General features: G+C 41.4%; 1 protein-coding gene across 2 annotated transcripts in view; it reads right to left on the bottom strand.

The window, feature by feature from the left end:
• plch1 (phospholipase C, eta 1) overlaps positions 1–1,864 on the bottom strand; it is a 71,837-nt gene extending 69,973 nt beyond the window's left edge. For both annotated transcript variants that reach the window (XM_054794563.1, XM_054794562.1), the window contains exon 1: positions 1,413–1,864. In XM_054794563.1, the coding sequence (XP_054650538.1) occupies positions 1,413–1,590 (178 nt within the window). In that variant the 5' untranslated portion in view covers positions 1,591–1,864. The remainder of the gene's footprint in view (positions 1–1,412) is intronic.
• Positions 1,865–16,717: the final 14,853 nt, after the last annotated feature.

Genomic DNA, 16,717 nt, shown 5'->3' on the forward strand with positions numbered 1-16,717 from the left:
AGCTCGAGGATCACAGACACGAGACCATCCTCGGCCCAAATGAAGGCTGTTACTGATGTGGAGTGCAGTCCAATAACCATCAGCACAAGAGAAGGCTTTTAAGAACAAGAACATCTCCTTCACTGCCACAAAATTGGCCAAAAACTGGAATTTGCAGGAGAGCACCAAACATGGGACATTGAAAGGTGGAAGAAAGTTTTATTCTCTGATGACAAAAAATGTAACCTTGACGGTCCTGATGGCTTAAAACGTTACTGGCATGACAAGGAGATCCCACCTGAGAGGTTTTCCACACGACACAGTGGAGGGGGCGCCATCATGATCCTTCAATGGAGCTTCAGGTTGTGCAGGGGCGTCAAACAGCAGCTGGCTATGTGGAGATGTTGCAGCGACATCCCTGATGACTGAAGGCCCTCGTCTGTGTGGTAATGACTGGCTTTTTCAACAGGACAACGCACTTCACAATGCCCGCCTGACAAAGGACTTCCAGAGGAATAAGATCACTCTTTTGGACCATCCTGTGTGTTCCCCGGATCTACATCCATTTGAGAACATTTGGGGATGGATGGCAAGGGAAGTTCATAAAAATGGACATCAGTTCCAGACAGTGGATGCCCTCCGTGAAGCCATCTTCACCACCCCGAGCAACATTCCCACTAGCCTCCTGGAAACACTGGCAGCAAGCATGCACAAACCCATTTTTCAGCTGATGGACAAGAATAGCACAGCTACTCATTACTGACTCCTTTTTCAACATTTTAGTTCTGTTTTAGGGGGATTTTGTGGGCCTTTTTGAGCTATGTTCTTAAACTTTTAACCAGCTGATGAACAGCCTATTTCACTTTAATTCTTGTTATATGCTTACGTAAAAAGTGTTTCTGTCTCATTCCCATTTCTTCTTTTTGCATTTTGAAGTTCTACTTAGAACCTCCTTAAGCTCCAATAGTGCAAAATGTAAATTCTTGCAATTTTTCAATTGGTCTTCAAATTTTTATCAGCAGTGTACTCCTGTTATGGCTTTATTTTGTGCGATCAGTTCACCGGTATAAATGTACCTTTATGTTTATATTTGTGGTTGTATGTCAGTGGTGTATTACTGCACTGCATCATACTGAGAGCTGTTTCTATTATTTTGCATCTTTAATGAAGCAACTAAATATTAAGCACACCAATGAGCATGTACCACTGCAAAGTACAACCTCTATAATAAAAACCCTTCACTGAATATCATATACTGTAAATTGAACATTATAAGTGTGTTACATGTGTACCTATAATGTGTCCAGAAAATCACATGTAAACAGATGCACAGCAGAGGCTACTGTAAGGCGGCGAGTGAAACAGATGCTTACATACAGGAAGACACAGTTTGCTGCTGCAGAGTTGTTATCATATAAACACCATGAACTCACCCTTTAGTGTCAGTCTGCACTTTTGGGGTGCTGCCAGGGTGCCGTCAATGTGCTCGATGTCACACGCCAGCACAGTAGCAACAGTCAACACCGCCGATTTCTCCGCAGAACCGTAAATTAAAGTGGATGGAACTTTTGGCAAAGTGGGACCAAAAAGTGAAAAATATAATTCCTCCATTTTATCCTCAGGAAATGCGGGAAAGAAGTTGTCCGACAGAAGTGCAACTTAGTAGTGTCCTAGTGTGCCGCCTGTTGCTATCACCTCTGAAAACACTCTTGATGGACACTTCAGAGGGACTCCACAGCATCCTCACTCCAAAAGGACTAACAGCAGCTAAGAAACCCTGCTGCTCGTCCCCTCATGCGCTGATGTGTGTCAGCACCTTCATCTCCACCCAAAAACACACACACACCTTCCTCTTGGCCATCCGCTGTGCTCTCCCGCCTCCCTCCTACTCTCTTGACTGATACACACGCAGTGGGCATTGTTGTGTGGAATATGATCAAGAGTGGCAGATGTGTGGTGAAGTCTCCCGCTGTCAGCTGCACTCATTAGGGTGAGCCATGCAAGGGGATAACATCAACTGTATGACATAACAGCCATGATAATGCACCGGCATTAACAACATGACATGGTGGATATGTGAGGCAGCAAACCATCTGTCCATTGCACACTAAATGCTGCACTTTGTGATCTTTATGGACCTGACTCTGAAGAGGGGCAGAGTTGAACTTTTTTTGTCCACACACATTAGGTACACCTGCACAATCAGTTGGATCAGGGGTGTCCAAACTTTTTCCAGTGAGGGCCACATAGTGATAAATGAAAGGATGCAACTTTGCCACTTCGATATTTTGTAAGATATGCCAAGAAGTTATATATATTTCAAGAAAAAACTGGATCTCAGCTTTGTGATATAGGTCGGTGGTCCCCAACCCCTGGGCCGTAGGTCATTTGGTACGGGGCCGCACAGAAAGAAAAAATAATTTCCATTATTTCATTTTTTTTTATGTTTTATTTTGAAAAGTGGCCGGATTCTCTCTGTTACATCCGTCTCACTTGACGCATGTCCGTTGTGCGTGTGCTAACTTTATCTCATGCCGCACAGATAGACTACTACTGTATTTTTACCATTTTTCTTTCACCTCATATTTGGTGTCAAATGCTGATACTATGTGGGAAGGCATAAAGGTAAGTTTTGATGACTTATTGAGTGCTAATGTGCACATTTGTCTCAAGTGAATTCATGCTAGCTCACTGCCTTTTACCTCACACGTCAAACAGAAATGTAATCATCTCTCTGGAAAAACTTGGCTGGAACTTGAACTGGTGGATGGTGGGTCGCCATTCATTTTGTGCTTTTAAATTGATGTTATTCATGTCTTAGTTTTACACAATACATAAAAAATAAGATAAATTAGATCGCTATAATGTACGAAACACCCCCCCTCTCCGCGGGAGAACACAAGCCGGTCCGTGGGTCAAAAAAGGTTGGGGACCACCTATATAGGTGAAAATTATTAGTGTCAACTCTTTGTTCCTTTTTTACCAATTTTGCTGGGTTTTTTTTTTATTTGTAAAAATTGTTCAACTTCTTAAATGAGCATCAATTTTCTTTTTGTAACATTATGACTTTATTCCCATAACATAGCTTTTTCCCAACCTAATTTTCCAAAAATTACAACTTTATTTTGTTTGTTTCTCATATTGCAACTTTTTAAAAATTGTGTATTTTTTCTTTACTATTTCAACCGTATGCTACTAAAATTACATTATTTTTCCTCATAATATGAGTTTATTCTCATAAAATTGCAACCTTTTTTCTTGTTAGAATAAGCATTTTTTCTCATTCTCATTCATTGATTAATTAATTTTTTAAGGGGGTATGCTGGAGCCTATCCCAGCTGACTTTGGGCGAGAGGCGGGGTACACCCTGGACTGGTCGCCAGCCAATCGCAGGGCACAGATAGACAAACAACCATTCACACTCACATTCATACCTATGGACAATTTAGAGTCACCAATTAACCTAACATGCATGTTTTTGGAATGTGGGAGGAAACCGGAGTACCCGGAGAAAACCCATGCACGCACGGGGAGAACATGCAAACTCCACACAGAAATGCCCAGCCGACCTTTTTTAGATTTAACTCTTTTAGAGTTTAGATTTCACTTCACTGTATTGCTAAACCAACATGTAATGGTGGTCTAACACTTTCTTTTACTGTATGTAGCAAGGTCAGGGCTTTATCAAAAGCATAGGTAAGCACATACCCATAAAATCCCTACAACAGGGGTGTCCAAACTGCAGCCCGGGGGCCATTTACAGCCGGCTTCTGTTTTTTTATTGGCCCTCAGCACATTCTAGAAAATATGATTAAAGCAGAAAATGAACATTTTACAAGAATAAAGATTAAATATTAAGGGAATAAAGTCATAATATTAAGAGAAAACATAGCACTACGTTGAAATATTAAAACATATTTTTTTTAAGTTGTAATATTATGAGAAACAAACAAAACAAAGAATAAAGTTGCAATTTTTTGAATATTAGGTTGGGTAAAAGTTACAATGTTATGATAACAAAGTCAAAATATTGTGAGGATAAAGACATAACATTACAAGAATAAATGTACAAGAAGAAAGTTGTAAAAAATAATATGCTTTGTCACCGATAACAAAGCTGAGATTCAGGCTGTTTTTTTTCTTCTTTTCTCTAATATAAAAAGCATCTTTGCATTTCTACATGGGTTTTACATTTTCTAAATGTAAAAGCGGCCCCTGCATCCTTTCATTTTTCAGCATGTGGCCCTCTGTGGAAAAAAGTTTGGACCCCCCTACCCTCCAATGACTGGAAGTTTAACACCTCTTTCTTTTGACTGAATTAAGTCTCCGCATTATTTCACTGCCTCATTCAGTAGAGTGAGTCAACTGTGCACAGCTGTGTGTGACCGATGATGTGAAGCGGCACCATGCTGGGACAAATGCCCAAGCCACATGTGTGACGTTAATGAGGTAGAGCACAGGCGGACTCCAAACTCCGATCACCTGCTTGGCCGGGCCAAAATAAGCGAGAAGCATATGGCTGCCTTTAATCACCTGCCAGCGTTAGATTGACGGCATAATGAAGAAGTAAAGTGCAGCGTCATGGAGCACGGAGGCCTGAAGTCTTCCTTGCAGATTGGATTAAAGGTGGAGAGAAGAGTGACACCGTGTGTGGGTTGGCTGTCAGTCTAAGTGAATGCACAGGCGTAAACACTCCTCCATTGCTCCACTCCAGTCCTTAAACACATTCCTTCTACCAATCAGCTAATAAAAGGTTCTCTTTTCAAATGTGGTCCCCAGAGGTACCACAGTTGCATATTGGAAAAGATTTGGTAAATTCAAATATACAAAAACAATTAAATCAATTAACTGATTGTTTTGTTTATTTTCTCAATATTTCAGGGGTATCCAAAGTGGCTGTTTTTTTATTGGCCAGCAGCAGAAAACAAAAAGAAAAAAAAAACGGCAAACATGGAAAAATCAACAGTGATTTTTACAAGAATGAAGTCAAAATATTCACTGAAAAAAGTTGTAGTGTAACAATAAAACGTCGTTATTATTATGAGAGTTTAAGTTTAACTTTAAAATAACGTCATTTTTGCAGCATAAAGTTGAAATATTAAGGAAAAAATACAAACAAACAAAGCAACAAATAAAGCTGTAATTTTTTTGGAAACTTACAGTGCAGAAAAATGTATAATATAATGGGAGTAAAGTGAAAATATCATGGGAATAAAGTCATAATTGCCAGAAGAAAATTTACAAGAAGAAAGTTGAGATAGAAGCAACAACAGCAGAAATAGAAAAAAACAGCTGTACCGTTAAATCCGGTGAACAAGCTGCAAGCCACACTGGTGCATTAGCCGCACCCACTAAATTTAAAGGAAAAACCTGATTTGTTGTTATATAAGTCGCACATGTCCACACAATAAAGGTGCAGACTGTAGCGCGCACAAGTCCCTGAGGAGCTGGTACCTCTTTATTTGACAGGAGTCAATTCTTGAGCTATAAATAACCTCACGGCAAGCTTGTCAACCCATTGGAGGTCATTACTCCATGTAACAGTCTGAGTCGTGGGTTTTTATCTTACAAACAACAATAAACTTATCACACAGCATATAACACTCAAACAGTTTTATATGAAAAAAACACATTTTAAAGTGTTGCCATAATGCATTTTCGTTGACAAAACCATTTAATTGGTGCAGCATGAAAAGCATACTTGTAGAAATTGGCTGCAATGATGCTTCTGTCCACCAGAATAAGCCAGAGGACCAAAAGACAGGGAAACTGTGACGGAGGGAAGGTGACGGAGGGAAGGTGACGGAGGGAAGGTGACGTCATTGCAGCGCCCCAATGAATGTGTTGCTCAGACGCAATGCATTATGGGAAACTTTTCAATGTTGGCTTTTTCTTTATTTTAAAGTCCCATTGGGTCATGTTTCGATATTTGTATATACACCTTTTGAGTATGAAGTTGCCGTGTGCTGAATTTAGTGCTGTTAGTAAAGTGTCTTTAAAAGATCACACCGTGAGTCAGACTGTATATTGGGTATGTATACTGACAACCAATGGGTTGACAAGCTTGCTGTGAGTGCACTGATAGCTTGTGACTGGCTCCTGCCAAAGAAAGCTTGCTCACTGACTCGCGAGTGGCACAGTATCTAAACAATCAGTAGTAATTCAAGAAGCAGTTTCTCTTCTTTGTAATGCAGAGGAATGATGCCTCGCATGTACGGTATGCTTTGCCCTTGCAATCTTGGTTTTGGCACCTCCCTGCATGGCTGCACCATCTACAGTCTCTGGCTTGTGCCTGTCCCCCACATTTTCTGCATAGTTGAAGTTCGGGAACTTTTCAGTGTTTTTTGCTGATCGTTGAAACACTATGCTGTCGGACTTCTAGATCCAGGACTTTATGAAGGCGACATCAAAGAAATGAGCCATCACACGCAAGGTCCGTCTCTTGGTTCAGCTAGTCATGTCAGGTCATACCGCTTTCTATACCGCTTGTCCCAATGAATGCCAAAAATACTCTACTGCACCTTCACATTAGTCACTTAAAAGTTTCATACCATTTGTAAATGGTTGGCAAGAAGAACAAAAACATACTCTTATCTCCCAGTCACTCTCTACAGCTAATTAGGAAGCGCTCAAGGCAGCGCTTAAGTCGCCTGTGCTACAAATGAGTTCTCAGGTTTCCCTTGGAGAATACGTGGTGGGGGGGTATTGGAGCAGAATAAAAATAAACACATGACAAGTGCAGCGCTATAATGTGCACACCGATGATGCTGCGGGGGGCGGGGGCTCCCCGAGTACAGGAGTTCAGCTCCTACATCAAAGCAAGAAACTGAAGTCTTCATCACGGTGTGTTTGTGTGTGTGTGTGTGTGTGTGTGTCAGCACACATTGATGTTGACTTTCCCCGCAAGGTTTAAGCTCAGTCTTTCTTCCTCCCAAAGCTGGCATGGCTGCATGACTGTGAGCAGATTGAGATACAGTATCTTTGGCAGCACAGCCATTCTGTCATGCAAACTGTCTGATCTCAAGGAGCCTTAGAAGAAGCACACTTGCTTATTTTGGCCACACTGGGGGGTAGAAGAAGTATTGGCAAAAGCGTAACTAAATGGGTAGAGCCTCCGGGTGGATTATTATTATGATCAGTCATCGAGGGCATGGGAGACCGGAAATGTTGTCACTCAAACAAGTGCTAAGCTTTCCGGATGTGAGGGCAGTCTGCTCTTAATTCTGGTCATAGGCTTAAGAGCAGGGGTATGCAAACTTCAGTTTTTTAAAAGTGACCAACAGGCCAAGTCATTGAAAAATATACCGTAATTTCTGGACTATAAGCCACTACCTTTTTCACACGCTTTGAACCCTGCGGGTATCTTAAACAATGATGCAGCTAAAAGAACTACAGTTCCCAAGATGCTGAGAGCGCCGAACACTTGTTCGTGGATAGGTTTAGTGTGTGGAGGCTGGTACGTCTAAGTGCACAATGGCATGTCAGCTACAGTGCTCAGCAACAGCGAGTCCAAGCCCTTAACAGTCAAAACAGAGGTCAAACAGGGACCCACTCTTTGTCATCTTTGTTTCGACCATACTCCATCTCATCGGCAAGGAGTTACCAAAAAGAATCCCAATTGTGTACAGGACTGATGGCGGGCTTCTCAACATCAACCGATTTTAGGCCAAAAGTAAAGTCAGCCACACATCTATCATGGAGCTTCAATATGCAGATGATAACGCCCAGGGCCAAAAGTTAAACATTGAAAAGAGCCAGGTCCTCCACCAAGCACCAACTAAACAGCAGCTCATTCAGCCTATCATAAAAGTAAACAACATCTCCCTGGAAAACATGGACCACGTTCCTTATCTTGGCAGCCTTCTCACCGCCAATGTAGACATCGACCAAGAAGTCAGTCTTTGCATGAGATGTGCCAGTGGTGCATATGCCAGGCTTAGAAAAAGGGTTTTCATCGACAGAGACCTGAAGACCCAAACCAAGCTTCTTGTCTACAAAGCTGTTACCCTCCCCACGCTGCTGTATGGAGCAGAGGGTTGGACCATCTACAGTAGGCATCTGATAGCCCTGGAACAGTATCACCAAAGATGCCTAGACAGCATACTAGGGATTCGTTGGCAGGACAGACACACCAACGTCACTGTTTTGGAGTAAGCCACCGTAAATGGTATCACCACCATACTAGTGCACCACCAACTTCGATTGGCCGGTCACATCATCCGCATGCCCAACTCACGACTCCCTAAACAAATCCGGTACTCCCAGCTGAAGGAAGGTCAGCGGTTGAAGTCCGATGAAAAAAAGCATCTCACTTCTCACTGGAGCTAACGAGTGACGAGTGGGAACACTGAGTGTAGGTAGGATTGCATGGATAGTGTGTATTTCTGTGTAAATATCCTATGTTACAACATGGACACCTGTGGCTTATACAAGTGGAGTCCATACATGTACAATGTATGTACATGTGGGTGCCCTCAATAGTCAAGAATTATACAGATAGGTACATTCCCCTATTAGTTTTTTAATTTATCAATTACAATGCATTTTTTATATTTTGTTCAATGATATTAGACATAAAGAAAACAAGCATCTCTTGCAGGATCAAATAAATACAATATTGTAAATTGTCTGATGGGCCAGACCAGTGGTTCTCTCCTGGTGGCTCGGGGCACAAAAGTGGGTCGAAAGGTCGTTTTGTTTGCCTTAGAAAAAAAAAATAATGTAATGACCCAATATTTAGGATAACCGGCATAGAAAATGAATGGATGGATGGATGACCCAACGTCTGTGACTGCATCTCATGTTCTTGTTTGTGCTATTTGCTTGCTACGCCGCCGTGAGGTGCATGCCATGTTTCTGGGTGACTGTCAAGCTCGAGTGGGAGAGAAAGGACATTGAGTGGAGACTTAACGTGCCGTCCATCCGACACACAGTTGCAGTCTGGTGCAAAAGAGCTCACCATCAAGAGACAGCAGCTCACGTTGTGTTGATGGAAGTATGCAGACTGGGTAATGTTATTGATGTGGGAATGGAATGACAGCAAACTATCGAGGATGACACCCAGACTTTTAACCTGAGGGGAGGGGCAGACTATGGTGTTGTCGATGCTGAGGGAGAAACTGTCAACTTTGGATTGTGTAGATTTAGAACTTACCAGAAGGACCTCTGTTTTTTTCAGTTTAGTTTAAAGAAATTTGAGGTGGGCAAGGGTTAGATTTCAGTTAAGCAGGTGGTGAGGAAGGAGGGAGGGATGATGGAATTTGGTTTGCTAGAGCGGTAGAGCTGGGTGTCATCCACAAGGCAATTGACATGAATGTTGTATTAATGAGAAGATATTGCCAAGAGGAAGAAGGTAGATGATGAAAAGGAGGGGTCCTAGGACAGAGCCTTGAGGCACGCCTGAAGTAACAGGGGAGGACTGGGATCTGTGGAACTTAAGCTGAATGAACTGAGTGCGGCCTGAGACACAAGAATGAAACCAGCTGAGGGGGGCGTGGCTGATGCAGATGAAGGAAAGTCTATTCAGGAGTATGGAGTGAGAGATTGTGTCAAAGGCTGCACTCAGATCGAGGAGGATGAGGATGGTAAGTAGGCCGGAATCCACTGCAATGCTAAATAACTCTTCATTTCTTTGTGAGCACATTGTCTGTACTCACTCATCATCCAACTGTGTTTCTGAAAACCATTAACCCTTACATCAGTAATTATTTATTATTACTTGACTTTACTATTGTCACGCTTCGCAGGACAGGAGCGTGTACTTCCTGTCCTGCGCCATTATTCTGGCAAGCGATGCTTCCGGGGTGGTGGAAGGAACTGCCACTCCACGCCTGGTGGCCGCACAGCTGCGGTCAATTCTAATCACTGACAGTTAAAAGACCAGCGCCGTCGTATGCGCCGCGCTGGTTCATTGTTGTTGTCATTTCCATCGTTGATTGTTCCGTGCTGTCACCTACCTGTTTATAGTTTGTATTATTTTTCCCACAGAGTTTTTCCTCTGTCACTTTTAGTTTGTTCCCGTCCTGTGCAATAAAATTACTTTTATTTTTGCACTTTGCCGCCTTCTCTCTGTACCCTGGGGGTCAACCTGCCGACAGCTTCAACGTATCGTGACAACTATGTCTGTTATATAATTTACTTACAGTGATTATAAACCTTGACTCCTATTGTACCACATTGTTATACTGTCTAATCATTTTCCTATATATTTAAAATCAGCAAAGAGTACATTTGGAATACAGGAAGTGAACAAATGTATTGTAATTGATGTGAAACGGGGAGTTAGGATTAAATACGCTTCGCTTCTTCCTACTCCTTTTTGGACATGTGGAACTGTGAATTGTAATATGTGATGTATTCCATTGGAATTGGTATGCATGTTCTAAATAAATGAAACCATTACCATTACTATTTATCTGTGACAGCAGTATGACAAAAATATTTGATTAGGTTACTTATTTATTACTATTTTCATTTTGTCATTGTCTCTTTCAAACTTTTTTTGGTGTCATGAGCACTTTAAGAGTGGTTATTAGGCTTTAAAAACTGTATTTTTAGCCTTTTGTTTCCATGACCACAATGTTTTCAAGTTTGAAAATGCAAACAATTGAAAAGGACACCTGTTCTGTTGTTCAACTAAATTGGTCTGGGGTCCACATTTTCAAAATGCGAAGGTCCGCAGAGTTGTCCCCTTAATTATTCTTATTTTGTGTAAAATGTTAATGCAAGGCCCTGCTGCACTTTAAAATGTTCAGCACACCAAATGGTGGATATGGTATAATATACAGAATAATGTTTATGCTAGTCAAAGATCCTCTACATATGACAGCAGCCCTGTGCTCTTTTTAAGGACTACTGCGAGGAAAAATGCTGGTCACGATGGTAATAGTTTGACTCATTATTATCATATTATATTACATATCATTATTATATTTTATATAGTATTTCTATTCCCATTGTTTCCAATAGAAAACTAACTGTGGGTCACCCACATTGTGTTCAACCTGTTTACAAAGTTGAACATGCACAGTGAGACATGTGCATGAAATGAAATATGCCAGCTGTTGTCATTATTCCGTACACATTCCATTAAGAAAAAAAAAACAAAACAAAACCACATGGATATTGAATAGCAGCAGAAGCTAATAGAATTCACTAAAAAGAGAAGAGGAGGAGGAGGAGGAGGAGGAAGGATGCAAGCACTCCCCTGGTGTCTGTTAGCCGTTTCTCTGGCCCGGGGCGACAGAGAGGAAGAGGCAGATGAAGACTAGAGAGAGCGGCAACGTGCTGAGATTCATCTTCATCAACAGACACACATTTTTACAAGGAAAAGCCATTTCCTTCGGCGTGGGGGGAGATTAGACTTTCTCTTTTCTTGTCTCCAACACAGTACAGCTCATGATGAGAGGATGCCCAAATTCATTTTTTCATAAAAAGCCATCAGGAAGAGAGTGACCAGGCAGCTTCAAATGAAAACTATGTCATTGTTCTGAATGAGTCATGTGACATGCTGCAGTGATGGGCCCAGTGGGGTTCCTTTCAACATTGCAGTCAATTAGAGAGACATATTTAAAGCTCTCTAGAGCTAATCATGCAAGCTTCATGACACATAACAATGTGAGGCTTTTCTGCCCCCTACTGACAGGCACCGTGGTGACATTTTGGCGGCGCCCCTGACCAGCGTCTTGGCATTGTTTATTCCAGACTGCGCACAATTAGTGTGCATTGCATTTGCAAACCACCACAACGGAGAGACTTATGTTATGCAATATAAGGGTATGATATACTGCAACCATCCTCATAAGTGTTTGCACACAAGCACAATCAACAGTTTACGCACAATGAAGCACACGTGAATTCCTCTGAGAATTGACACATTTTTCTTCTTATTATTATCATCACCATTATTTGACACTTACCCTTTTCCAAACTGAGATTTCTGCAAACTTCAAGTTCTGCCATTGATGACTCTTACATAGGGTCCCCCCATGCGCTTTTCAACCTTAACGTATCACCAAAAATACGCACGACTCCATGTCCTCAGATGAAGAATCACGTCCTGACGGGATGACTTTTTTTCTCCCATTAAAAAATAAAGAAGCAAGCTCCTGGTGGGCACCTGCCTCTTCTGTGCACAGCGGATATTGGGCTCGCATCCACAGCCAGTGCGCGCACATCCCCTCCTTTCAGTAGCGGATAAACCGATTTATCACACGCTCCACGGACCCACCGACTCTGCGTGTGTGCGTTTGCGTGTGCTTGTGCGTGTTTGAGCAAGTAAGCAAGTCAAGTGTGGTACAACATTGTGGCAAAACATCTGCACTTGGTCCATTAGAGGAGGGGGTGTGGATCATGTTTGGATCACATTGTATATGAATACCACTGCACCAAAATAGTGACCCACTTAATGTTGTGCGTCTCCCCTTGGTCTTTTTGGACACACACAGCTGGAAAGCTTGCATGCATGCGTGCCTGCTTGTGTACGTGCGTGTGTGCGTGCGTGTGTGTGTGTGTGTGTGTGTGTGTGCGTGTGTGTGTGCTCTATAAGCGAGACATTACTCTGATGAAAGTTTTGTCATTTGGGAGCCCTCCACATTAGTTCGCTGGTTTCACATTAAAGCCATTTAATTTAGGATTACACACACACACACACACACACACACACATTAATATCAGGACACCCCATGGGTTGCTCCTGTAATGGATGCCAGCTGGTGTGGCTGTGGGATAGTACGTTGTTCAAACCTCACTCCCTGGACTCGACTTAAGGGCTGGACTGTGCAGATGACCACTGTTACACTCAAAACAAGCTAGCACACATGCAATACAGATACCTGTAATGTTTTGTAATCATTATGGTCAAATGGTCAATGGCTTGACTCCGTCCCACCTGTGCCCCTGTAAATGTACAGCCATGTATTTTAACTAATCTGACTAAAGATTTTACAGATGTGTGCTGGGCAGTCCCCTAAAGGTGTGTACCAGATTTTGTGGTGATTCGACGAAACACTTATAAGTTACCGGGGGTGTGTTGTAGAACAAAAAGAGCTATGTGACAAATTTCAAATCAATACCACTTAAGGGGTCAATCAATGGCGAGGGTGTCCAAACGTTTATCCACCGAGAGCCGCACACTGAAACATTTAAATACGGGGGGAACATGTTGATAGTTTTAATTTTTTAAACAAGCTAAAAACAATCCAATGTGCCAAAAACGTCTGACTCTAACCAAAACAAAAGCTAATAAATGTTTCCCATAAGAAATAATGTCAATCCAATTACTCTGTTCCAGAAATACATGCAGACAACAATTCAAAAGGTTACATTTACCTTCACTGAAGACGTGATGATTGACTTGACACGATGTGGCGACCACCACCACCTTCCTTTTTGCCGTGAGTTATTTCTTGAATCCAATGGTGTTTCTCACCTCAATAACCCAAAATGGAGCCAAAGAAAGTTGCAAGTGCCACCATTTTGATACAGAAGGTGAGAAACACTATTGAATTTAAAAAAATGACTCATGGCAAAACAGACAGGTGGTGTCTGTGTAGCGTCTCGCTGCCACATCATGTCTTTGGGAACGGTCACGTCTTCAGTGAAGGTAAAAGTAACCTTAAATGTTCATTTATCCCCTTCGTTCCTCATTTATATGCATTTCTAATTTTTTATGCATGTAAACCTATCATTGTAAAACTATAAAATGGTGTTGTGTATTAATCTTTTGGAGAGTTAACCACTGATGACATCACAAACGGGCGAAATAGTTGATTTCAGGTTCCTGTAGCCATTTTGTTAGCTATGCTAACAAGGACGCTCGTGATAAATATATATTAAGAACATAGTTGGACTCACACAGTGTGTTAATAACATAAAAAGACGGGCGTCATATTGTCAGCCAAAACCCAAAAATGTATGCAAACTGAGGCAAAATTTTAGTGTAACTTTTTTACAAAAAACACGCTACAGGCGGCCTAGTGGTTAGCATGTTGGCCACACAGTCATGAGATCGGGATGATATTGGTTCGCATCTCCGCTTGGGCATCTCTGTGTGGAGTTTGCATGTTCTCCCCGTGCGTGAGATTCCAAAAACAAATGCTAGGTTAATTGGAGACTCTAAATTGTCCATAGGTATGAATGTGAGTGTGAATGGTTGTTTGTCTATATGTGCGCTGCGATTGGCTGGCAACCAGTCCAGGGTGTACCCCGCCTCTCGCCCGAAGAGCTGAGATAGGCTCTAGCATACCCGCGACCCTAATGAGGATAAGCGGCATAGAAGATTGATGGATGGAAAAACACGCTATGCAGACGTTAACAGAGGTTCCACTGTATACACTGTAGGTGACCAAGTGTATTATTATCATTACTTTCCACCTTTTTGCTCTTTTTTCCACATTGTTGTTTTCTTGTTTAATTTATTTTTTTTCATGTGCCGCAGGCCACTAAATGGCCGCAAATGGTTCTTGTGCCGCACTTTGGACAACACCACCATGTGACATACGAATACGAATAATAGCACAGATAACACAGTAGTGATGCATGTTTTCACAAAATGTCACACTTGTGTGCAGTGGTTCAGGAGAATACGATTTTTTTATTGTTGTCAGGTGCAGAGGGCACCAAATCGATTAGCACAGTCTGGAAGAAGATTAAAAAAAAGATGCCTGAACACTAGTGTCACCCTCAGTTCACTCTGTCTGTGTGTGTGTGCGTGTGTGCGTGTGTGTGTGTGTGCGCGTGTGCGGGTGCATGCGTGTGTATGTGTGTGTCACTGGCTTTCCACTAATTGACCATTTTGATTTAGGCCTAAACCTCTCCCCCTGCTCACTTCGTCACCTTGAATCATGCATGTCCTCTTTTCCCCACATTTATGTGCCACATTTGTCTTTCACTCAAGGCTCCACTGAAGAACAACCCCGAGAAAAAAGAAGTAAGATGAATGGAGCGGCAGCTAATATAAAGACAGATAGAGGTCAAAGTTAACCAGGAGCGATGATTGGTGCGAGCGCTGCAACATGTCCTTTCTGTAAAGGCAATTGTCTCACTTGCTCTTCACGAAGGAAAAAAAACAGGCTACCAGGCTACCATTAGTATAATGATTGCTTCCTTTGTTTGCAGCAGTCTCTAGTTGCATCACAGATTCGTCATGGACTTGTCTCTGAAGTGCTGTCACTTGACAGAGACACCACCCAATTTAACAAAGAAATAACAATGAAAGTGGTGCTGATGGCTATTATTATGTGTCTGGACTGGACTTGCCATTAATACGCAGATGTTCAGACGTAGTGGAGAGGAGGCTCCCTCTACTGTTCACTGCCATGACATGCACTCTCTCATTGGACTTCATTTCATTTCCTCTCGGGACAAATTGGCAGGATTTCAAACAAAAACTAACAGACCTGAGCGACTTGTAGGCCCTGGTACGGTGGTGTCCAACCTTTTTCCACCGAAAAAGCTGCATACTGAAAAATCAAAGGATGCAGGGGCGGCTTATACATTTAGAAAATGTAAAACCCATGTGGAAACGCAAAGACGCATATTTAAAGAAAAAAAAACAGTCTGCATCTCAGTTTTGTGTTAGAAAAGCATTTTATCAGTAGGATCTTTTTCTCCTTACATTACACTTTTTTTTGCTAATTTTTCCTTTTAAAAAAAATATTTTTACAAATATCTGAACTTTCTTCTCTTATAATATTATGTCTTTATTGTAACAATATTTTGACTTTGTTATTGTAACATTACAGCTTTTATCCAATCTAATTTAGCAAAAATTATAACTTTTTGTTTGTTTTGTTTGTTTCTCATATTAAAATTGTTTTTAAATGCCATAGTTTAGTCTTTCATATTGCAACATGATACTATTTTTCTCTTGATATTATGACTTTGCACTCTCAATATTTCATCTTTACTCTTGTAAAATTAGTGCATTTTTTTTCATTTTTGCTGTTTTTTCATTTTCTGGTTTAATGATATTTTTAGAATGTGCCGAATGCCAATAAAAAAAAAAACTGCTGTTCGCAGCAAAAGGCCCCTGGGCCGCATTTTGGACACCCCTGCCCTAGTAGCTTCATAATTGGATTTCAAATTAAATTAGTGACACAAAAAGCTTTGTTTTCTCAATTGAGAAAGTAATGAAAATAATAACCACTTTTAAGTAATCTAGTAAAATATATTACTGCCTGCTCGCCGTGTTCGCAGAGTTGTCACTGCAGTATACAGTAGCTCAAAAAAGTGAGTACACCACTAACATTTTAGCAAGCATTTTATTTAGGGCTGTCAAAAAGAACGTGTTAAAGGCATCATTTTTTCACATAATTAACACAAACAAACATTAACACATCAATGCAAGCCACACCTCTCTGTTATGACGGTAGACGGAAGCAAGCAAGTTGAACATCCACACTTTTTTAAACTTTATTCCACCTTTAACATATTGACAGCATTGCTAAATTCTAACACCACAACACCAACTTGCAAACACATCTCTCCGTTCGTCCTCGGAACAATACTTTCTCCACCGAAGTGCATTCATGGACACTCCGAATTCCAAACATCAACACAACAAAAGCAGGTCGTAGGAGACCAGTGCACGTCAAAATTGTAATCAGCCCTAATTGTATAATATCGTCTCAAGGGACGATAGTATAGAAATTAAAAGTGGATATGCTTTAGAGTAGTGAGTGTACAGCTTGTGCAACAGTAGTGTATATAGCCACTGTCTTCTGAAGATAAGCCAACA

This window comes from Dunckerocampus dactyliophorus, chromosome 12, assembly GCF_027744805.1.
Source record: "Dunckerocampus dactyliophorus isolate RoL2022-P2 chromosome 12, RoL_Ddac_1.1, whole genome shotgun sequence".
Lineage (NCBI taxonomy): Eukaryota > Metazoa > Chordata > Actinopteri > Syngnathiformes > Syngnathidae > Dunckerocampus > Dunckerocampus dactyliophorus.